Source organism: Nicotiana sylvestris, chromosome 8 (genome assembly GCF_000393655.2).
Source record: "Nicotiana sylvestris chromosome 8, ASM39365v2, whole genome shotgun sequence".
In the NCBI taxonomy this organism is placed as follows: Eukaryota; Viridiplantae; Streptophyta; class Magnoliopsida; order Solanales; family Solanaceae; genus Nicotiana; species Nicotiana sylvestris.
Genome location: NC_091064.1, coordinates 80,093,143 through 80,114,372, shown reverse-complemented (window position 1 = coordinate 80,114,372; position 21,230 = coordinate 80,093,143). Strand labels below are relative to the sequence as shown.

Below are 21,230 nucleotides of genomic sequence, written 5' to 3'. Positions count from 1 at the left end.
AGCAGCTCGAATCTTTTTCAAACTTGCTAAAAACATGCTGAAATTCACCCGAGTCGCACGAGTCTCCTCAAAACCATCACGACAAGTCCAAATACCTTTTTATGAACTTATTCAAAGGCTCTAAACACAAAGCAAAATGTAGCAATTCAAAACGATGACTAAAGTCAAACTTATGAATCCTTACGTTCCAACTTCTACGCAATGGCGCTAAAATGCTCCCGGGTTCCTCATGTTCTAATTCGAATATATAAGTAAAAGTCCAAATACATCATATAAACTTCTTTTAGCCTTTAATATTCCAAATAGCAAAATAGTGTTCCTAAGTCTTCTCGAATTCTTCGTGACCCAAACTACCCATACTTATAAGTCATAAAACATCACACAAACCTACTCAAAGTCTCAAATAACAAAACAAGATGCTAGAATACTGTATGACCTGTTGGATTGTTACATATTGTGACGGTCAAGGTGCAATTATAGCGGTTGATGATCAATTTTCTTCTACCGGAAGTAAAATATTAATATGAAAAAAGCACTTTTTAAAATAAGTAATTTTTGGCAGCTTGACCAAACGAGCTCTAAATTACTAATGGTAATAATGTTTTTCTAGAATGGAGAGAATAAATTGTTACAATTATTGTTGATTTAGAAGGAATTACTACAAAATTGATTGGTCAAATCTGGACTATATCGCAAAGTTTTGATAAAATGACTATTTGTTGTGATAGTTTGCAAGGACCACGCAGTCACCAGACAGATCCGCAAGCATAAAAATAAAAAAAAATTCATAAAACCCTAAAATTCCAATCTGCGTCTTCCCCCTTAGTCCAACTTCTCCTCCGCTTTTCAGTGTTTCACCATCTCTCCCCCCCCCCCCCCCTCTTTTTCCTGATTTTGTACTCTCTCTCACTCCACAGTAGTAGGTATTCAGTGGACAGAAACAGTACCTTCCCCCATCCCCCTTGATTACATTTTTGAAAACTCCCTTTTTTCACCAGAATAATTCTGTGTTCCATGGATTCCCAAGAATCACAATCGGGTCACCACCAAAATCAACACCATCACCAATCCCCACACCCCCATCTTCATTCTTTCCCTCAACACCACCAAAACCAACACCACCAAAACCAACACCACCAACAACAACATACACCGCCACATGGCCATCCTATGATGATGGCACGACCCCAACAACAACATCAACCCCAACAACACCCACAACATCAACAACAACAGCACCCACAGCAGCAGCAACAAGCCAACTCCTATGCTGTATCCAACAATGTTCCTACACATAACAACAACAATTCTTCTGCCATGATGCAACAGCTTCAACACCAGCAGCACCAGCACCAGAACCAGCAACAGAATTCTGGGTTCCCCTTTAATTCAGTGGCGAATACTGCTTCTGCTTCTGCAGTCCAACAACCCAATCTTGATTACTCAGATGCATCATCTCCTAGGGCAGCTACTACTGGGTTCAGCATTGAGCCTGTCAGGAAGAAAAGGGGCCGACCCAGAAAGTATTCTCCTGATGGTAACATCGCTTTGGGTCTCTCTCCTACTCCTGTTACCCCTATTTCTTCTGTGGTGCCGACGAATACAGATTCTGGGGGTGGTGGTGATGTGGAGGGTACATCTTCAGAGAACCCGTCCAAAAAGGCCCGAGGAAGGCCTCCTAGTTCTTCAAAAAAGCAGCTTGATGCTTTAGGTATATATACAGTATATTATTGCTGTTGTTGTAATTTGAGTTTTGACTTGTTTGGAAAAAAGAATACTGTCTTTTTGGGTTTCTTGAACTTCTTTCTACTATTCAGTTTGCTTGCAGTAAGTGATTCTTGGGATTCTTGATGGTTGACAGGTGCAGCTGGAGTCGGCTTTACGCCCCATGTGATCACAGTGAATGTTGGGGAGGTATAATTTGTTCATTTGTTTTTTATTTTCTTTTTTGGTAAAGTATGTTATGCTGTTTCTACAAAACATGCTCATTTACCTACTGAACGTGTTAGAAAGTATCTATCTACACTGTTATATGCATGTTTTACACTGTGTTTTTGCATTATAATGACTTTGCGACAAATATTTTTTGAGAGAGAGTGAATTCTTGATACAGAAGCATCTCTTTTTGGTGAAATTGCAAACTCCCGAATTTTCTGAAAGGAAAGTCACATTTCTGTCTCCTTTAAAATGCAAATGAGACAAAAAATGACCAACAATCTTGTTGGAGATTTTTATAGCATAGAGAATGTATGCATTTATGTAACTGTTGCTACGATTTGAAGATTTCATTGGTGAAAGTCAACGATTTTGCTGCACACGAGCTCAAGAGGGATGTAGTCATATCAGTGTAACATGAGAAGTAATTTAGTTGCTCTTCGATACCCTTGATCCAAAGGGTTGGAGGGATTCATCTTGGAACTTTTAGATCTAGGATTGGCCGTGGAGCTCACAATATCATTTGAGACGTGCTTAAGCCCTGAACCTAGGTGTAGAGCAAGCTGAGTGGTTACCTTGTTTAGTTGGCACATTGTTGTTAAGAGTCATAGCTTTGTCATCTGAAGCGAGGGTAGCGCTTTATAGGTGAATCCATGGGCTTGATAGAGATGTGCGCTTCAGACAATGATGCTCAAGGTAACCCAAAGGAGAAGCAATTGGTTATTAAATTTGAGAAGTTGAACTAATATCGATAGACATCATTGTATTTTGACGCTAAAGATATTATTTTACTTGCAATTTCATTACTTCCTCCGGTCCATAATAAGTGACTTTTTTACCTTTTTATTTTGGTCCAAAACAAGTGTCCTTTTACATAATAATCAAGAAAGAGTTCACTTTATTTTTCCAAATTTATCCTTATTTACTTATCCCTAGAAAGTTTTATAACTTACTCCAATTTTTAATGATAACATTAAATAGGTTCAGCAATTGATGTGCGCTAAGTGTGAGAATAACTTCCTCACATTTTTATCACATTCTCAGGCGGATTGCCATTAATATAATTAGATTTGTGTGTTGAGAAGTGACTTGAGAAGAGAAGTTTAAAGGTTTATTTGTTGCTTCGCTAAGTGCCACTTTAAGTTGGAGTATAATAGAGCTACGATAAGTGCTACTATACCTACTTATGCAAATTTTAATTGAGGGTAGTTTAGTAACAATATCTATTTTTTTTTGGGAGTTAGTATTTTCTTAGTGGATGTGCCAAAGGTAAAGAAATCACTTATTATGGACCGGAGGGAGTATTATATTACTAAATTCATATTGTTTCGCATTCTTTAATTTTTTTGTAAGTTGTGTGCTTCACTTCAAAGAAGAGCGCATTTTACTTCTCGCTTTTTGCTTCAAGCCCCATGAAGCTTGTCGCTTTTTTGCGATTTTTTCTTTTATAAACACTGGCTTGGCACTTAGTGTAGGCACAATGATGCTAAGGCATGCGCCTCACATGCCCACAGGAGCTGACCTATGTTTTGTCTATTTTCTACGAGATTAGATGGCTATTTCAAGCAATATATATAAGAACCATCGAGGAGATGATATGGATGGATATGGTAGTGATTATGAATAATATAGTAGAACTTTAATATAAGAAATCTTCTTGGTATTATGAATTAACTTAAATTTTGCATTGTTGAAAGAAGGGGAAAAAGATCTATATAGGCGATACAAATTAGTTGGGATTAAGTTTATTCATGATCTCTTGTTTACTTTAGGGCCAGTGTTTCCAGGAGTCTTGTCATCTTGTCAGAGATTTTTATATATGCGGTAGAGTTACAAAGAACTTCTAGTGCTTTTTCTTAAATTATATTTTATATAATATTGGACTGTTAGTTTAAATGGAGTGACATGGACAGTGATGTTTCATATGGCCCCTTATAAAAAAAATAGATGGCAGTAACCAGTCAGTATAATAAGATGTGCATGTGCTAGGCTAACCTGATATTACCTGAATACCAGTTTTTGATCCGACAAATGCTTCAACCTTTTTCCGTTCCTGGTCAAACCTGTATGTTAACAAAACAGGTAATCAGTAAAAAGACAAAATCTTAACTCAAATGTGACACCTTAATTCTTTTTACTCTAGCGATCACAATTTGTTTGGGATTGAGGCATTGTTAGGTATCTTCTGGCTTGAAGGTTACTCACCCCTAAGGTGTAGTAATTCTACTACCAAATCCCCCTACCTGGTGTGCTTTTGCTCCCTTCGTCATTTGAACCCTAACCTTATGGTTGGAGATGGATGATCTTTGCCACCAGCTGGAGTGCTTTGAGAGGTATCCTGGGCATTGGGAAGGTAGGCTTTCACACTGGTGTCTTGGGAAAGCAAGAGGTGTAAATATTGCACCAGGAAGTGGCTGGGGCAATTAATTAATTTATTTTTTTGTTTTTGGGGAAGTATGGATTTGGAAAAAACGAATTAATTTATGCTTAATCCTGTAGTCCTTGTTATTTGGAATTAATCAATTTACATTATCATTTTATCTCATTCTGTAAAGAATATTGTGTATAGAACTTCTTGTTTTGGTTGTGGAAGTAAGTAGGGTTTCCAGCATGTTGTTTCGACGTCATTGGTGGTTGACATTGTATATGACCAGTTTAAGAGTTCAGTTGACTGGTTGCAGTGGTAAGGTTCAAGTATGTCGATCTTCGTTTGCTTATTCAGTCCGTTTTTATTTTAATTTGCAAAGATTACTTAGTTTATATAGCATTTTTTTTGTTTAGGCCAAGGTTCGTATCCTTGACTCTAACTTGTTACTAGAAGTTACTTTGTTCTTTTTGATGTACATGTTTGGGAGATCTCAACTATTTTAATTGTGAATTAGTATTACGAAATGGTAGGGTATACTTTTCAGCATTTGATTAGACTTTTGAATGGGTGGCTTTTAACAGATAGATTGCATGTGCCTATCAAGATTTATGTATAATTGTTGCACCTTGGTTTGTATGCTGCAAAATCAAAAGCATTGGAGAGGTTTTACCGTTTTAGGCATATCTTTTGAGAAGGTGCACCTTTGGTAGATGTACATCTTTAATTTTTGCTGCCCATGGTTCATAGATTTGTATCTACTAAAGGGCTTGGTGGTGGGGTGCTTTTTTTTGGTTACGGTTCTGCAGAACATTGATGCAGTTTGAAGCCTTTGTTTTCTAGCTTTATCTGTCTTTGTTAAAATTGACTTCTAATAAATTCCTAGTCCTGTGAATCTTCAGTTGGCTGTTCAATATGATGCGAATCTGTTTCCTCGTTTTCAGGACATAGCATCAAAAATAATGGCCTTCTCACAGCAGGGACCACGTACAGTTTGTATACTATCTGCAAATGGAGCCATCTGTAACGTCACCCTTCGCCAACCAGCAATGGGAGGTGGCACTGTGTCCTACGAGGTTTGTATGCATTTGCCTTTAAGACAATTTCTGTTTCATTATCTTAGTTCATATAGTTTTACCTATCGTGCCTGTGCACCGGAGTTAATGGGAGCCTGTTCTAAAGTATCTGCTTTTCCATCTTATATACAAACTTTCACCTAACATTTTTAATACTTCTTGAAAAATTGACTCTTGACGTAGCATAGTTTGGAATATTTCCTGTAGTCCTTGCTAAGTTTATTTGTTTGTTTAATTGAATCCTCTTTTAAATGATTGTTAAAAAACTGTTGTGAACTGATACCATTTTTTGGTCCTTGTTATTGCCTGATTACTGATTAGAGGTTTGTATGAAACACATTAGTTACCCTGAGAATCTTGATTTGTGTCCTTGTACATTTTTGAGGCACATATCTGTCAGGTGGATTGATAACAAATACGGAGTTTAACTATAGAAGTGTTTGGTAATAGAAACCACATCTCTTTTTATCTGCTTTTTAATTCAATCTTTCCTCCTTTTTTTCTATTTCGTGTTAGACCTAGTCCTTGCTTTTCATGTGCACGTTTGTGTGATGGATGTGGTTTAAATGGGTTGAAACACTGGAAAGTCTTCAATGGATAGTAGTACACTCATAAATGCAATAATGCTTATAGATTTGTTTCTTGAGTGAGGCCTAGTTATTTGTGGGCAAAAAGCAAAACTGTTATTGAACAGTACTTTAGTTTTATTCTGAGATCTATTTGATCTTTTTATCTCAGCGTGAAACGTTGCTCATCTTCTTTGAGTTGGAAAACAACTTGGACTATATATAGGACATGACCTCATCTTTGCAATGCGGAATTAGCCATTGAGAATGAAGATCAAAATTCTTTTCTGTTTTCTGTTGTCATTTGTTTGACTTTGATATTTCTATTGTCTTCATTAGGTTGATATTTGAGATAGGTCTTATTTCAATTGACCTTGACTGCAATGGAGAGTAACCATTGATACAATTTTGGTTGCTAGAATTAGCTGTCTATTTAACCTTACCAATGATGGAAAGATAAAGGTGCATTTTATGCCATAAAAAGATCACTTTCTTAAGTTCTGTCTGAAGGATTGTCTTAAAATTGGATCCACTCTCTTAGGTCGCTTGCTTTAAGGAGATTAATAACTCTCTTCCCTAAAGCATCTTTCTAATTCTCTTGCAAAACTTAGGCAAACCTTTCCTTAGTAGATAACGAGGACTGACTACGTTAAAATGATAGTAAGGGGTGGCGGAGATTACTAGGTCACTATAGTGTTTAATTTGCTATCTGCGTCCTTCAGTCCTTGCAATGTTACTTTCCAGGCTAACATTTGGTTAGACTGTAAAAAAAGTAATTCGCTTTGTTCGATTGCAGGCTTACAGAAACTGGCCTTGAAAATAGGAGAATTAATAGTTTATGATGAGCATATACTTTAAACTTAAAATATTTTATAATCAAACAGCACGGGTCAGGATATTTATGGGTAGGTTTTCTCCCCAAAGCAGACTTGTGTTTTCTAACCATAGGTAATAATTTCCATAGTGCTTAAACAAGGTTTATTTAGCGCCAATCATTTCTTTAAGAATCATTATTTGCTTGCGGTTCACTTATAATTTTTTTTATTTGCTCGAGGTTCTGTTAAGCTCAGTTAGGCGAAGCCATTGAGAGGTAAAAGCATGAAATAGAGCAAGGTTTTCCCCTTTCAAACGTATATAGTTACCAATTTGCCAAGTGAACTTTTAGTTATTGAGATTGAACTCCTTTATTTGGAGATCCAGGGCTAGTCAAGTTTGATTTTTGATGCTTAGAGAGCTTTAAAGTTGCGGTCAAACTTGACCTGATTAGATATATATTTGATGAGCTAATTTAACTGATCGCAAGTGAGCTTCAGTTGATTGGTTCTTTTGTGCATAGCTTTTAAATTGTGGTTATAATTGGCTTGCTTAAATTTGCCATTTGGAACAATGCAGAAAAAGGATCATTTGTGTTTAGACATAAACAAACAAGTAACAACAAGAAAAATATTAATTTTTTACCTTGATTTCAACCTGTCTCTGCGCAGCTTCAGCTTGTTGTCCATTAAAGCAGCAGACAACCGGGGGGGGGGGGGCTTGAGGGACCCCAGCAGTGAAGCTATTAAATTATTCCTTTTCACGGAAGAGGATTCCATCTTTTTAGATAAAAGCTCTTCAAAAACTGTGTTTTGGAGCCTTAAATCGCCCTAGGATAGAAAGAGAATGGACAAGTATTGTGGAAAATGGTGGGGTAGTTAACTTTTATATTTACCCATTTGTGAATATGGGTCAAATGGGTTATTGACCCATTTGGTGAGTAGGTATGGGTTGGTTAACGGTTTTATTAAATTAATTAGAGGATTAGGATAGCCGCATCAGATTTCGTGCCAAAATTTGCATCTTCCAGCCACTTTTATATTTCTTTTAACTAGGCTTTAGAAAAATGATTTTTAAGTGACAGAAAACGCAAAGCGTAATTTGAATGACCATTAGTGAATTGTGCATATGATCATGTGGAGCTTAAATGGAATCTTAATTGATCAATGTACTTTTCTAGAGCATGGTATTGCTAACCTGATTGTGAGTGGCATCGGATGAGTTAGGTTGTTGGCTTGTAATACACAGAATTATTTAGTATATTACCTATACTAATAATCTCATATGATATATGTATATTATTCTCAACAAGTAATCTCATGATATATTTTAATATGCAGGGCCGATTTGAAATCATCTCCTTGTCAGGTTCCTTCCTGCGGTCGGAAAGTAATGACAGCAGCAGAGCAAGTGGTCTAAGTGTGTCGCTGGCTGGTTCAGATGGTAGAGTATTGGGTGGTGGAGTTGCAGGAATGCTTATGGCTGCCACGCCCGTGCAGGTGCTGTTCTATCTACCTTTGTACCCCTCCCCTCATGTGTGAGTGGACTATATGTCATTAATAACTGTTTTTTAAGTTCATGACCAGGTAATTGTAGGTAGCTTCATTGCAGAAGGGAAAAAGCCAAAGTCTAAGGCACCATCTTCAACACCACCATCCAATATGTTGAATTTTGGTGCTCCAGTCACAGAAGCGAGCCCTCCTTCTCAAGGTGCCTCAAGTGACTCATCTGATGAAAATGGCAACAGTCCTTTCCACCATGAACCAGGACCCTTTGGTAATGCTGGCCAACCTATGCATGGTATGTCCATGTTTGCAAATATGGGCTGGCCAAAATCACTGTGAAAAATGCTTCCTTAGTTGACATGACATTGCCAACGATATTTGACTTTCCTCATTCCCTACAATAGAGTTGGCAATATATTCGCGATGCTAACAGGCAGAGTATAGGCGTTTCTTGAGTTCTCGACTTGAGCTTATTTTCCTTCTATTTCCCCCCTTACCTTTCCCCACTTTAATATTTTTCCTTTTGGTATGTAGTTGATTTGTACTAGCTGAGGTAAAAAGCATGGCTGATTTACAGAAAGCCATTTCCATGGTCGCTTAGGTGACATTTGGTTGAGTATTTGTTTTAACTTTGTAACTTCTTTTAGGAATTACTCCCTCCGTTCACTTTTACTTGTCCGCTATTGATTTTGTACACGCTTTAAGAAATACTCTTTCCGTTCACTTGTCTACTTTAGACTTTTCACGTTCCTTAAGAAATAATAATTGTGTTATGTATTTTGCCATATAACCCCTAATAATGATAGCATTTTAAAAAGTCTTGGGAAATAATTTGGGGAATAAGTCGTTAATGATTAGGGTAAAACAAGAAAAGCAGATTGTCTTTTTCTTGATTTGCTAAAATGGACAAGTAAAAGTGAATGTATTTTTAATATAATGAACAAGTAAAAGTGAATTAAGGGAGTAATAAATAAGGTGTATAATTTATCATGATATCCATTTTAATAGATGTATAGTCTTACAACTTAATTGGATGGTTGTTCTCTGTTGTATCGTATTGTACTGTTATCTTAAATAATGTTTGTTTTGATTGTTTCATAAAAATTGATTGTATTGTATTGTTAAATTCATTGTTCCAGAACAATAAAAAGTCCCTTTTTTTAAACAACTGATTTGGTGTGGTGGGGTTATTTTCTATTTTTCTTTTCAATTATGCCCTAACTTATTAGTCCACAATTCTATTTTACCTTTTACCTTTTTTTTCTATTTTAACTCCAAATCTCTAACCTATAACCTACTTTGTTTTTTTCTCTAGAACTTCTGCCACCAACGTTAAAGGTGTTTTGTCGATTTCTGTTTTATTTTTTCTCTTAATTTGCTTTTAACTCAATTCTAATTAGCCATGCTATTTTGTTTTGCCTTTTTCTGTCACGCTCCTTTGTTCTGCTTTTTTAAGGTGTTTTGCCTTCTTCTGTTTTATTTTTTTAAATTATTTTTATGCATAACTTTTAATAAATTTAATATTTAAACAATTGAGGGTATTTTAGTCAACTTATCAGTTACAGTACAGTACGATACAGTCAAACCAAACAGTAAAATATTATTTAACAATAACAAGCGATACAATATATCCAAATATTGTATTTATAAAACGATATGATACAATGCGATACAATACATTATAAAACGACGGGGAACAATAATCCAAACAGAGTGTTAATTGATTTGGAATGAGTAATTATTGCTAAGGGCAAAATAGAAAAAATAAATTATTTTTTTCTTGATATATGAAGTATTAAGTAAAAATGAAAATTTAATTTTAGAATATTTGATAACTAAAAGTGAACGGAGGGAGCACTTGATTAGAAATTCTTCTAAATGGATGGAGTGGGATATGCACTTTTCATCTCTTATCCTCTCGTTAGCTACTAACGTTATACTAAGAGAAAATGCATAAAGTATCCCTTAAACTTGTCAGGAAAAATCATTTACACACCTAAATTTTACAGGCGAACTTTTACCCACTTATTCTAATCTTAAGTGAATTTAATACCCCATTGAGTGATGACCTGGCATGAAAAGTGCTGTTCATTTCCTAGATGCGCGTGAGGCACAAAAAATAGCTTAAAACTAATTTAATTGTCTAGGTGTCACTTTCCTATTGGATACTCTAACTAATTAAACTTAATACTAATTTTTTCTTTTTTTTTATTCATTTTTTCTTTTCTTTTCCTCTTTCTTCATTTTAACAGAACCATGGTTCTCCACTAGCCTGCCATTATTATCTTGTGTCATCCTCTTCCTCCCCATGCTTGGAAACTAGTCATGTTTTATTTTTTTGCTTCTCTGTTTTTCTTGTTGAATCTCTATTTCCACTCCTCTTTTTCCTCTGTCATATTCACCAACTTTTACAAACTCCATTTTATATTTTCTCCCTTTAATCTCCTCGATTTGATAGAAACATAAGTTCTCTTAAGCAATTGGGTCATGAATTTAGGTTGGAATAATTTTAATACTTGATTTGTGTCACAATCCGAATTTCCCACCCTTGGGAGTCGTGATGGCGCCTACTCGTGAAAGCTAGGCATGCCGCGTATTATAGAGTCACTAACTCTTTTATTTAGCCCATTTTAACAATTTAAATTAGCATGCGATCAACAGTGAAATATTAACGATAAATAAATACAAGTGAAAGACGTAATATGATAATTTAGCTAAAACCAGTACGACAATACCAACATACATCTCTACCCGGTGTCACACCTCCTTTTTGCGCGCCCGCCCCGAAGGATTGAATGCGTGAGGGAGTTTTTCTAATTTAAGTGACAATATTCGAAATGAGATTATTTATTTAATTCAGAGTCGCCACTTGGGAAAGGTTTGGCTTTTGGTGTCCCAAGTCACCGGTTTATCTTGAATCCCAATTCGAGGAAAATGTTCGACTTTCCAAATGAAGTCTGCGAACCAGAAATTCTAAGTAAGGAATTCTGTTGACCCGAGGGAAGGTGTTAGGCACCCTCGAATCCCGTGGTTCTAGCACGATCGCTTAAATTGTTATAATGGCTAGATATCTGATTTAATACATGTTATTACTTATGTGCTTTCATTAAGTTTAAACCGCTTTTATTATTTATCATTTTTATAGAATTACAACGTCGTGAAAATGCGTCTCGAACCACGTCACAGTCAATGCACCCATGGTTGTTAATACATTCCGACTCCGTTGAGATTTGAATTTGGGTCACATAAATGCGCACCCGAGTTTAAGAATGTAATTTAATTAAGTCGCGCCTAAAGAGTCTAACGCGTTTATTGTCTTTGGGGAAGGCAGTGAAATTCACTAAACAGTCCATCCCAAATTCTAAGTATTTTATTGTGACCAGTTATTGAGGGCCCCGCAATTTGCATTGTTTTATTTGGTGAGGCTCGTCTCATTTTATGAAAGGATAAACCTACAATGACTACATTTTCCTATTATGTCTCTATAAAATGAAAGAGAAAAGGTCTTAATTTATTTACATGCTTGAGTTGTTATAGTTGGGTTTCGAATATGATTCATAAATTCTGAAAATGATGCAAGCAGGGCAGTCCGTTGCCAATGCGGGCCCAGGCCCAACGTGTATGACATAAAACTAGACCTGGGCCGTCTTATTCACATGTTACTACCTAGTTACATTATACTAGGCATGTTCTCAGTTTGTCAAATTAAAAAAAAACTTAGCAATCTAATTTTAATCCTAAACCATTTACATGCTGAAATTAACCAATATTATTTAACTAAACAATATTCCTACAAGTTCGAAATGGCCTATTCGTTTGATTTTTAACTAGACGGAGTTGCTACACCATTCATTTATTTTTAGGCAATATATATAGATAGTTCATCCGTTAAGCTATCGTCAGATGTTCCACTATATATATTAAATAGCTACATGATTCTGATTTTTGTAAGCTAAATAATTTATATATACAAATAAAATTCAGAATATAATTAAATAAATTTAGAACTTCAACTCTTCATTTTTTCGTATTCATGCTTCCTGTTTCAGTTTACAATAATCAGCGTGTCAGTTGTGTACCTGATATTGGAAGCAAAAGAAAAGGGAGATCAGCAGAAATTCAGTAGCATACAACAACAGCAACCCCAGCAACCAGTAACAACCAGCAACGAGAAACTTAGTGACAGATTTTAAAATCAAGACAAAAATCCAGACACATCAACAACAATCAACGGACAGAAGCAAAGGGAATCTTTTCAGATTTTGAAAGACTAGTTAGTGTTTAACCCTTAATTTCTAAATCCGTATATCAGAATATTTGGATTGTATATCAGGTGTATACTCTTCTTCTTTTGAATTTCCAGAATGTTTTTCTTTTTATTTTTCTAAAGTCTTAGTATTTTTTCGGAATTTCCTCTCTCTTAAAATTTTCTTCTGTCTTCTGTCCTCTTTTCTCTGATTCAAGCTCTCTTATTTATTTTTCTAAAACTAAATTCTAAAAATCCTTAAATTATTATTAAGAACTAAAATAAGTTATAAAAGCGCAAATTAACTCCCAATAACAATTAACGCATAATTAAGTAATAATTAAGCATAAAATTGTATATTTGGACATTAAATGCTAAAAATACAAAAGATGCCTATTTTTGTAATTTTCATTTTTTGTAAAACAAACTTAATTACTAACAATTGTAGAATTAAATCCTACATGCAAAATGCGACATATTTTTGTATTTTTTATTAATTTAACAAATAAACATGCACAGACAAATACAAATAATTATCCAAAAATATCACAAAATTGCACACCAAGGAAAATCATTTTATTTTTGAATTTTTTGGGAGTAATTCTCATATAGGGCAAAAATCACGTGCTTACAGCTGCCCCTCTTTGCCCGAAGACACGAAGGGTTTTCGTGCAAAGATAAAATGAGCGATTTTTGCCCATCCGAGTACTCCGTATGAAGCATTTTTGAAAAAGATTTGACCGAACCTTTGCTTCAGAGGTTTCCTACATATCCTGGGCTGAACATGAATCAAGTCAATGTAGTTCGGGAAACTTTGGTAGCTGGGACTACCCTGGGATTGCGATGCTTGCTGTTACTGCTGTTGTTGTTGCCACTGTTGCTTTACTGATCGCCTTATTACAACCAAAGGAAAATTGAAATTGAACTAACTACTTATGCGTGTCAATTGCTAGTTACAAGATCCCTATCTATAATTCCTTTGCAACTTGATCTTGGGTCTTAGCTGATTCTGCTTGTAGACTTCGATCCGAATCTTGATGCTCGCAAGTTGTAGGCGCCTGTTTATTTCTGCGGTATTGAATGAAACGGGATTGGCGGAGCTCGGGAATTTGATCCAATTTTTTTTTAGCGACCTGCCCTTTGTTTGTTCCAATATGTGGGAACATCTTCTTTTTTTTTGTTCTCTTTTTCTTTTCTTTATTCTGGATTGAGACTCATCCCGTAGGTCGTCTCGATCCATGCACCTCAGGGTCAGACCTGCTGAAACAAAAAAACAAACGAACGAAATTTTCTGCCTCAGTTTCACTAGGAAAATCTCGTGAGTTAATTGTCATGAAAATTTACAGCACTGATGAGGGGATTGGAAAAACCCTAGTCTACAAAGCGCAACTCAGGGATTGGAGCCCTAATGTCGCAAAAGGTAAAAATGCACAACTTAGGGATTGTAGCCCTAATGTCGGCTTAACAGAAAAATGCTCAGTTCAGGGATTGGAGCCCTAAGGCTGGCTAAACAGAAGAACGCTCAGTTCAGGGAGTGGAGCTCTAATGCTGGCTAAATGGAAACTTGCTCAACTTAGGGATCGGAGCCCTAAATTGGGAGGATTGCCAGGTTATGCTGGAAAACTGACCGGGTTATGCCGGGAGAAAAGGAAAAAGGGCTTCTGGGTTATGCCAGGGAGGTTCACGAGTTATGCTGTGAAGGGTCCACGGGTTATGCCGGGAAGATTCATCGGGTTATGCCGGGGAAGTCATCGGGTTATGCCGGGAATATTCCACGGGTTATGCCGGGAATATTCCACGGGTTATGCCGGGAAGATTCATCGGGTTATGCCGGGGAAGTCATCGGGTTATGCCGGGAAAGGGAAAGAGGTCCCTGGGTTATGCCAGGGAGGTCCACGGGTTATGCCGGGAAAGGGAAAGAGTCCTCGGGTTATGCCGGGGAAGTCATCGGGTTATGCCGGGAATATTCCACGGGTTATGCCGGGAAGATTCATCGGGTTATGCCGGGGAAGTCATCGGGTTATGCCGGGAAAGGGAAAGAGGTCCCTGGGTTATGCCAGGGAGGTCCACGGGTTATGCCGGGAAAGGGAAAGAGTCCTCGGGTTATGCCGGGGAAGTCATCGGGTTATGCCGGGAAGATTCACCGGGTTATGCCGGAGAAGTCATCGGGTTATGCCAGAAAAGGGAAAGAGGTCCCTGGGTTATGCCAGGGAGGTCCACGGGTTATGCCGGGAAAGGGAAAGAGGTCCCTGGGTTATGCCAGGGAGGTCCACGGGTTATGCCGGGAAGATTCACCAGGTTATGCCGGAGAAGTCATCGGGTTATGCCGGAAAAGGGAAAGAGGTCCCTAGGTTATGCCAGGGAGGTCCACGGGTTATGCCGGGAAGATTCACCGGGTTATGCCGGAGAAGTCATCGGGTTATGCCGGAAAAGGGAAAAAGGTCCCTGGGTTATGCCAAGGAGGTCCACGGGTTATGTTGGGAAAGGGAAAGAGTCCTCGGGTTATGCCGGGGAAATCATTGGGTTAGGGAAAAAAAATGTAGGAAAAAATCGGGAGGAGACTTCCCTTTTGGGTTGATTATTGCAGCATAGCCATTTCTAATCCTTGCGCATTTCTTTTTGGCTGCACCTGCCTCTCGTAGGGTTGTACCTGCTTCCTGCTTAGTTCGTTTTGTATTGCAACTGTTTCACCTTCAAACAAAGGAAAATTGTTAGTTTGAAATTGTGGTCGGTTTTGTGGCCTTCATTGTTTTTCTTGGTCCCAAGCCTCATTTCCGTTGAGAAAATTCACCATTGATTGGATTCCAAGGCGACCTCCTTTCAAACTGATAAGACTCAATATTTCAGGATTTCACGATGATTTGTGCGTGTACGGCTCTGTTTCTTCCGTCTCGCTCTGCTCGGGGATTTTGAGGTAATCAAACGTCACGATCAGTCGGGATTGGACTGACGCATCACTGAGGCCGGGTATGTTCTCCACCTCTTTCCAGACAGAGCCCTGTGAAACCGGTCCTGCCACCTTTTCTTTCTTGCATGTTTTGGGGCTTAGGGTTAAACCGAAAAGGAATCCAAAGAAAGGTAAACAAAGAGCGAGAAAAATAAATTTAAAAAGAGAAGCGTCCTTTTCGGGGAAAAGAAAGACTTATCTGAGGTGCATGCTGGCTTTAAATTGACATAACCTGCTTTTGGACTGGATGCCTGACTCTCACGAACCTACATTTTCTCACGAACCAAACGGATCTATGTTTCCAAACCAAAGAACCTTGCCAGAACCTTCTGTGGTGAAATCCTCTTTTCGGACGACAGCGCCCTTTGCGAGTTTTCGCTAGACGACCTCTCTCATTTCTCTTCTTACCGTCGCCTTATAGTGCTCGTCATGAGTTTTCACTAACAAGACTCTCTCATTTTGATTTCTCTGCTTGCCATCGCCTTATGATGCCTGTAGGTTTTCACCAATAAGACTCTCTCATTTTATTTCTCTGCTCCTGACTGCGTCGGATCCGAGCAACTGCGTCCTTTGATTTTGAAGAAACTTTTGCTGATTGATCGGAAGGACTTGCAATAGGTTTGGGGTCAAAAGAACTTGGATCGAATTACAACTTTGGAACCGTCCAGGCGGGATTATTGCCGAATTATTATAACGTCTGCCCCAGTGTAAACTTTTGGGGAAAAACTGGATTTTTGTTTTGGTGTGACTGAACCCCATAGAGAGGCTGCCTACGTATCCTTTCGGAATCAAGTCAAACGTAGTTCAGGCAAATCATTTGTGTTTTTTTTCCAGGAGCATCAGGGAATTTTTTATCCTCAAACCTAACTGCAATGGCTAGTCGCGTGAGACTTAACCTTTCCAACTTTATTTTGCCTTTGTAGGCCTTTCTTTTCTATCTTCTTTCTTCCAACTTTGATTTTAGAGCATTTGGGGGTACCTTGGTTTTTTCAACTTCGCTGAGGCGATTAGCCACGTGAAACTCAACCCTTTCAACTTCAATTGCCTTTATAGGCTGCCATGGCCAGTCGAGGTCGTCTTGATGCCCCCTGCTGAGGCTGGGTGCCCTTTGCACATTAGCGTGTATCCAACGAAAGCCCTGTAAATCAGTCTTGCCATCCTTTCTTTGTCTTGGTTTTGGAACAGTGTTAGACCAAAAGGGATTCAAAGAGAAACAAATAATTGAATGGAGAATGAGTTTAAAACTAGAAGTGTCCCTTTCGGGGAAAGGAGAGAAGGACTTATCCGGAGTACATGCGGACTTCAATGAACATGACATGCCTTTTGGACTGGATGCCTGATCTGTGTAAACCGTCTGACTCCCAAAAATTTATCACAACTTTGCCTTGAATACCGAGGAACCTTGCCAGGACTTTGTTGATGCCGATGGTTGTGAGGATCTTATTTTCGATCATGGGCGCCCTTTGTGGGTTTTCACGATATGGCATTTTTCATTTTATTTCTTGCCATCTCCTTATAGTGCCCGTGTGGGTGTTCACTAACAAGACTTCTCATTTTGATTTTCTCTGCTTACCGTCGCCTTACGGTGCCCGTGTGGGTTTTCACCAATAAGACTCTCTCATTTTATTCTTCTCATTTTGTTGTATCAGACCCAAATAAATCCATCCTCCCATTTTGAACCGCTTTGCCGATTGATTAGAAGGACTTGAACAAGGTTTGGGGTGAAAAGAATTTGGATTGAACTACAACTTTGGAACCTTTTAGGCGGGATCATTGCTGAACCGTTATAACTTCTGCCCCAGTTTCACTTTTGGGGGACTTTGGATTTTTGTTTTGGTGTGACTGAACCCCAAGGAGAGGTTGCCTACGTATCCTTTCGGAATCAAGTCAAACATAGTTCAGGACAATCATTTTGTTTTTGATTTTCTTTTGTTTTTCTGATTTTCTTTGTTTTTCACTTTCTTCTTCCCTTCCGTTTCCTTTTTTTTCATTTTCATTGTCTTTTCTTCCTTTTTTGTATATATATATTTTCTTATTTTTCCAATTCTTTCTTCTTCTTCTTTTTTCTTCATTTTTCTTTTTCATTTCTATTTCTTTTTTTTTCATTTTATTTTCAATAATACTTTCAGGTTCCAAAGAGGGTAATCAAAGAAGAGTAACCAACTCAAATGGGTTTGCAAAGGGTTGATAGTGTTTGGGTAGTGAGAATGAAAGCCTTCGTCATCTCAACCGGAAAATATTAGAACTATATGTAGGATCCAACATAGTACCTTTTGACTGCATTTGCATTGACAGTTATTTCAAGGGCATTTCCTTCGATGTGTCCCAAGTACAACGCACTCTTTTGGCAGTACTCTTGTTGCAATGTATGTACCTTTCCAATCTGGACCCAGTTTTCTTTCAGCTTTTCCAAATCTTTGTCTTGTTTCCTTAAGCTATTCTTCATTGCGACCCAATTCTTGATTCATTATTTCGAGGTCTGACAGAGTTTTAAGATCCGGGCATGAAGTCCGCAAGCATGTCATATTATTGAAATCTGCATTTAACAGAACTAAAAGAGAAAATGAGAAAATTGACAAGATTTAAGAAAAGAGACATTCCGGGAAAATGAAATATCAATTTCATTTGATTTTTTTTTATTTTGATTTTTTTTTGTTTTTTTTTTAAATTTTTGAAGATAGAATGGTTTACATCGGAAAGTAAGACAATAAAGTAAAACATCTGGATCACACCCTGAGACAATCCAGATGCAGAAAGGATAGCAAGACTGGCTAGCGAGACTCCCGTCTGATGGGGAACTTCCAGGCTTGGCAATCGTTTTTTGGCTTTTCTTCTGTCTCGGTAATGACTACAATAGCCTTCAGTGCCGGATCAAATTCCTCAGCTTCACAGATCATTCCGTCTATTTGCCCGTTTGTGAGAGTAGGCATGAGAATGTTCATCATATTAGGAACCTTTTCATCCCGGAGAACGATTCTTTCAGCTTCAATCAAGTCTTCAACTGTCATTTTGAGGGTCCAATGACCAACAGTCCTTTGTACTGTGTCCCACTGCTCCAGAGTGGTATTCACATCTAGTATCAGCTCGATGCAGGGAGGGGGGACTCGGTGTTTGCCGATTTGGGGCCACTGGCTGCAGCAGACTTCGCCTAACTAGCTTTTGGAACAAGCTTTAGTATGATTCACCAATAGGGGTGAACTGATTCCTTTTGAAATACTCTCTTGGGTGAGGATTGTATTGAGGAACATTTGATTGGGGACTATATGGAGCTTGGTAAGGATGGGGATTTCTGGGAGGTGGAGCTCAGTTTTGTGTATAATGTTGTAGCCGCGTGCAAGGCTGCATGTTCATCACCGCATACCAACAATACCAATCATCTGAACAGAACCTGGCTAATTTACTCACACACACAACCTTGTTAGTTTTGAGGCATTTAACATATAGGAAATCGCACGATGGGATGCAATGCACCTAAACAGTTAAACGTTTTTACCATGTGTTTGAACGGGTTGCATGTTTCATCCCGGCCTTAAACTAGCCCTCTTCACTATGTACCTCTTTTCTTTTATTCCTACCTCTCTTTAACCACTCTTGATCTTGTTTTTGCCGCTCTTTTTTTTTGCACTCTTTTTATTTATTTATTTTGTCGCTCTTTTTCCCCCTTTTTTCACTATTTTTCTTTTCTCTTTTTCACTCAATTTTCTTTCTCCTTTTCTTTCAGTTTTTTTACTCAATTTATTTTATAGCTATGATCGAATCCGATGGAGATTGCCTACGTATCATGACCCCGCATGAATCAGATCTTGCGTAGTTCGGGATGATCGAGAATGGAGTAAATAAACTAATTCTCTTTTTTTTTGTTTTTTTTTGGAATTTTTGAATGCTTTAAAAGAAGAAAGGAAATATATTTTTTTTATTTTGATTTTGATTTTTGTTTTGCTTTTGAAAGAAAGACTTTTTAAACCTCATTTGCTTTTGAATTGAACTTTGGGAATTTGAAAAGTAAAAAGAAAATATTTTTGTTTGAATTTTCATTTATTTTACCTTTTCTAAGGAAGAAAGGAAACATTTTTGGATTTTGGATGTTGCCTCTTAATTTTCGAAAGAGGGACTTTTTTTTTTTAACAAAAATATTTTGAATTTCTGAGATTTTTATTTATTTACAAAAACTTCTAAAGAAAAACGAAAACATTTTCTGGACTTCAAAAATAAAAAAAAATATTTGTTTTGAATGAAAGACTTTTAAACAAGGAAAAGAATTTTTTTTTTTTTTTTTATTTTGTTTTTTTTTTGTGGAAAAACTTCTTAAAAACGTAGAAAAATATTTTTGTTTTATCTTTTTTTTTTTGGATTTTGATTTGACATGTGGATTTTCGAAAGAAGGACTTTTAAGAAAATATTTCGGATTTCTGAGTTTCTCTTCTTCCCCTTTTTTTTTCTTTTTAATTTACGAAAGTACTTTTAAAGAAAAGTAAAAATATTTTTAGACTTTTATTTTTAATTTTTTGTATGGATATTTATAAAAGAAGTATTTCTAAAGAAGAAAAGAATATTTTTGGATTTTTGTTTCTGTTTTTTTTTAATGGAAAAAATACTTCAAAATGAAGGAAACCCGCATTTTGGACCTTGATTTTTTATTATTTCATTTTTCCGTATGAAAAACTTCAGAAAGAAAGGAACTACCCTTTTTTGAGTTTTAAAAACTTCATTTTTTTAAGGAAAGATTTATAAAGAAAAATATTTTTGGATTTTTGAAAATTGGGGCCGGAACCGATGAGGTTTGCCTACGTATCTCACATCCGGTGAGAATCAGACCCGCGTAATTCGGTAAAAACGAGACTCTTTTTCATTTTCATTTTTGGCATTTTATAAACAAATAACAAAACTATTTTCACTTTCCATGGTAAGACAGACTATTTTCTTTTTCCTATTTTTGAAAACAAGACGGAATAACGACTTTTTTTTTCATTTTCAACAAACAATAAAACAATCTATTTTTCCCAAACTAAAATAACGACTCTTTTTCTATTTTTTCTTTTGCTTTTAGTAAAAAAAATATTAAAAATAAAATATTTTCCTTTTTTCATTTTTTTTTAAAAAAATTCGTCAGAGTTTCGACACTATTTTGACATTGGTTATTTTTTCTAAAACAGATAATCAACTCTCCGTACTCTATTTCTCTCCCTTTTTTTATTTTTATTTTTTTTAATTTTTCAAATACTCCAAAGTCGGTCAGCATGCATGTCCGAGATAAATAAATGCACGGAAAACAAGTAGGATGCATCAGGATGGTCTTTTTATTTCAGGTTGCTAGCCCTAGACGGACCCAACCCCTGTGTTGAGTTCCCTAATTCAAATGCAACATGATGCAAATAAGCGTTCCTACTAGGAATCAGGCATGAAGTCATGTTATTCTAGGTTCAAAACCTGAGTATGTGTTCTAGACTGTGTACCCGAGCGGACAACTCGAGTCGAGTCGGGGGCAACGTACCGGGAACCAAAAGGCCATCCGGTTTTGTAACTTGTCCGGCCTCTTTCTTATTTCAGGATATGACACTAACAGAATAGGGAATCTTGACCAGCAAGCATATCCCCGGAGGTGAAGAGAAGGGTTTCGGCGCAGTTTATATACAGTCAAATAATATCAAAGCGGTAAAAGCAGCATTTAGCACATTAGGCTCAAACATGTAAAAATCAGATAAAGCCAAATATAACAATTTATCTAAGCTCGAATTTCTAAACCTGAACCAGTGGTTCTGGGTTACTAGTCCCCAGCA

The 21,230-nt window shown here is 37.1% G+C and overlaps 1 protein-coding gene across 1 annotated transcript; it reads left to right on the top strand.

The window, feature by feature from the left end:
• The first annotated feature begins 896 nt into the window (after positions 1-896).
• LOC104232053 (AT-hook motif nuclear-localized protein 10-like) lies at positions 897-8,983 on the top strand. Its single transcript, XM_009785144.2, has 5 exons — positions 897-1,711; positions 1,862-1,914; positions 5,245-5,376; positions 8,096-8,254; positions 8,342-8,983. The coding sequence occupies exons 1-5, from the start codon at positions 1,015-1,017 to the stop codon at positions 8,597-8,599; spliced, it is 1,299 nt and encodes a 432-aa protein (XP_009783446.1). The 5' UTR covers positions 897-1,014; the 3' UTR covers positions 8,600-8,983.
• The last annotated feature ends 12,247 nt before the right edge of the window (positions 8,984-21,230 follow it).

What these genes read in the sequence shown, in the direction of transcription:
- LOC104232053 (XM_009785144.2), top strand. Translation starts at nt 1,015, where the DNA reads ATGGATTCCCAAGAATCACAATCGGGTCACCACCAAAATCAACACCAT. An exon ending in TCACAGTGAATGTTGGGGAG is followed by an intron (nt 1,915 to 5,244) that starts GTATAATTTGTT and finishes CCTCGTTTTCAG; the next exon opens with GACATAGCATCAAAAATAAT. An exon ending in GTGGCACTGTGTCCTACGAG is followed by an intron (nt 5,377 to 8,095) that starts GTTTGTATGCAT and finishes TTTAATATGCAG; the next exon opens with GGCCGATTTGAAATCATCTC.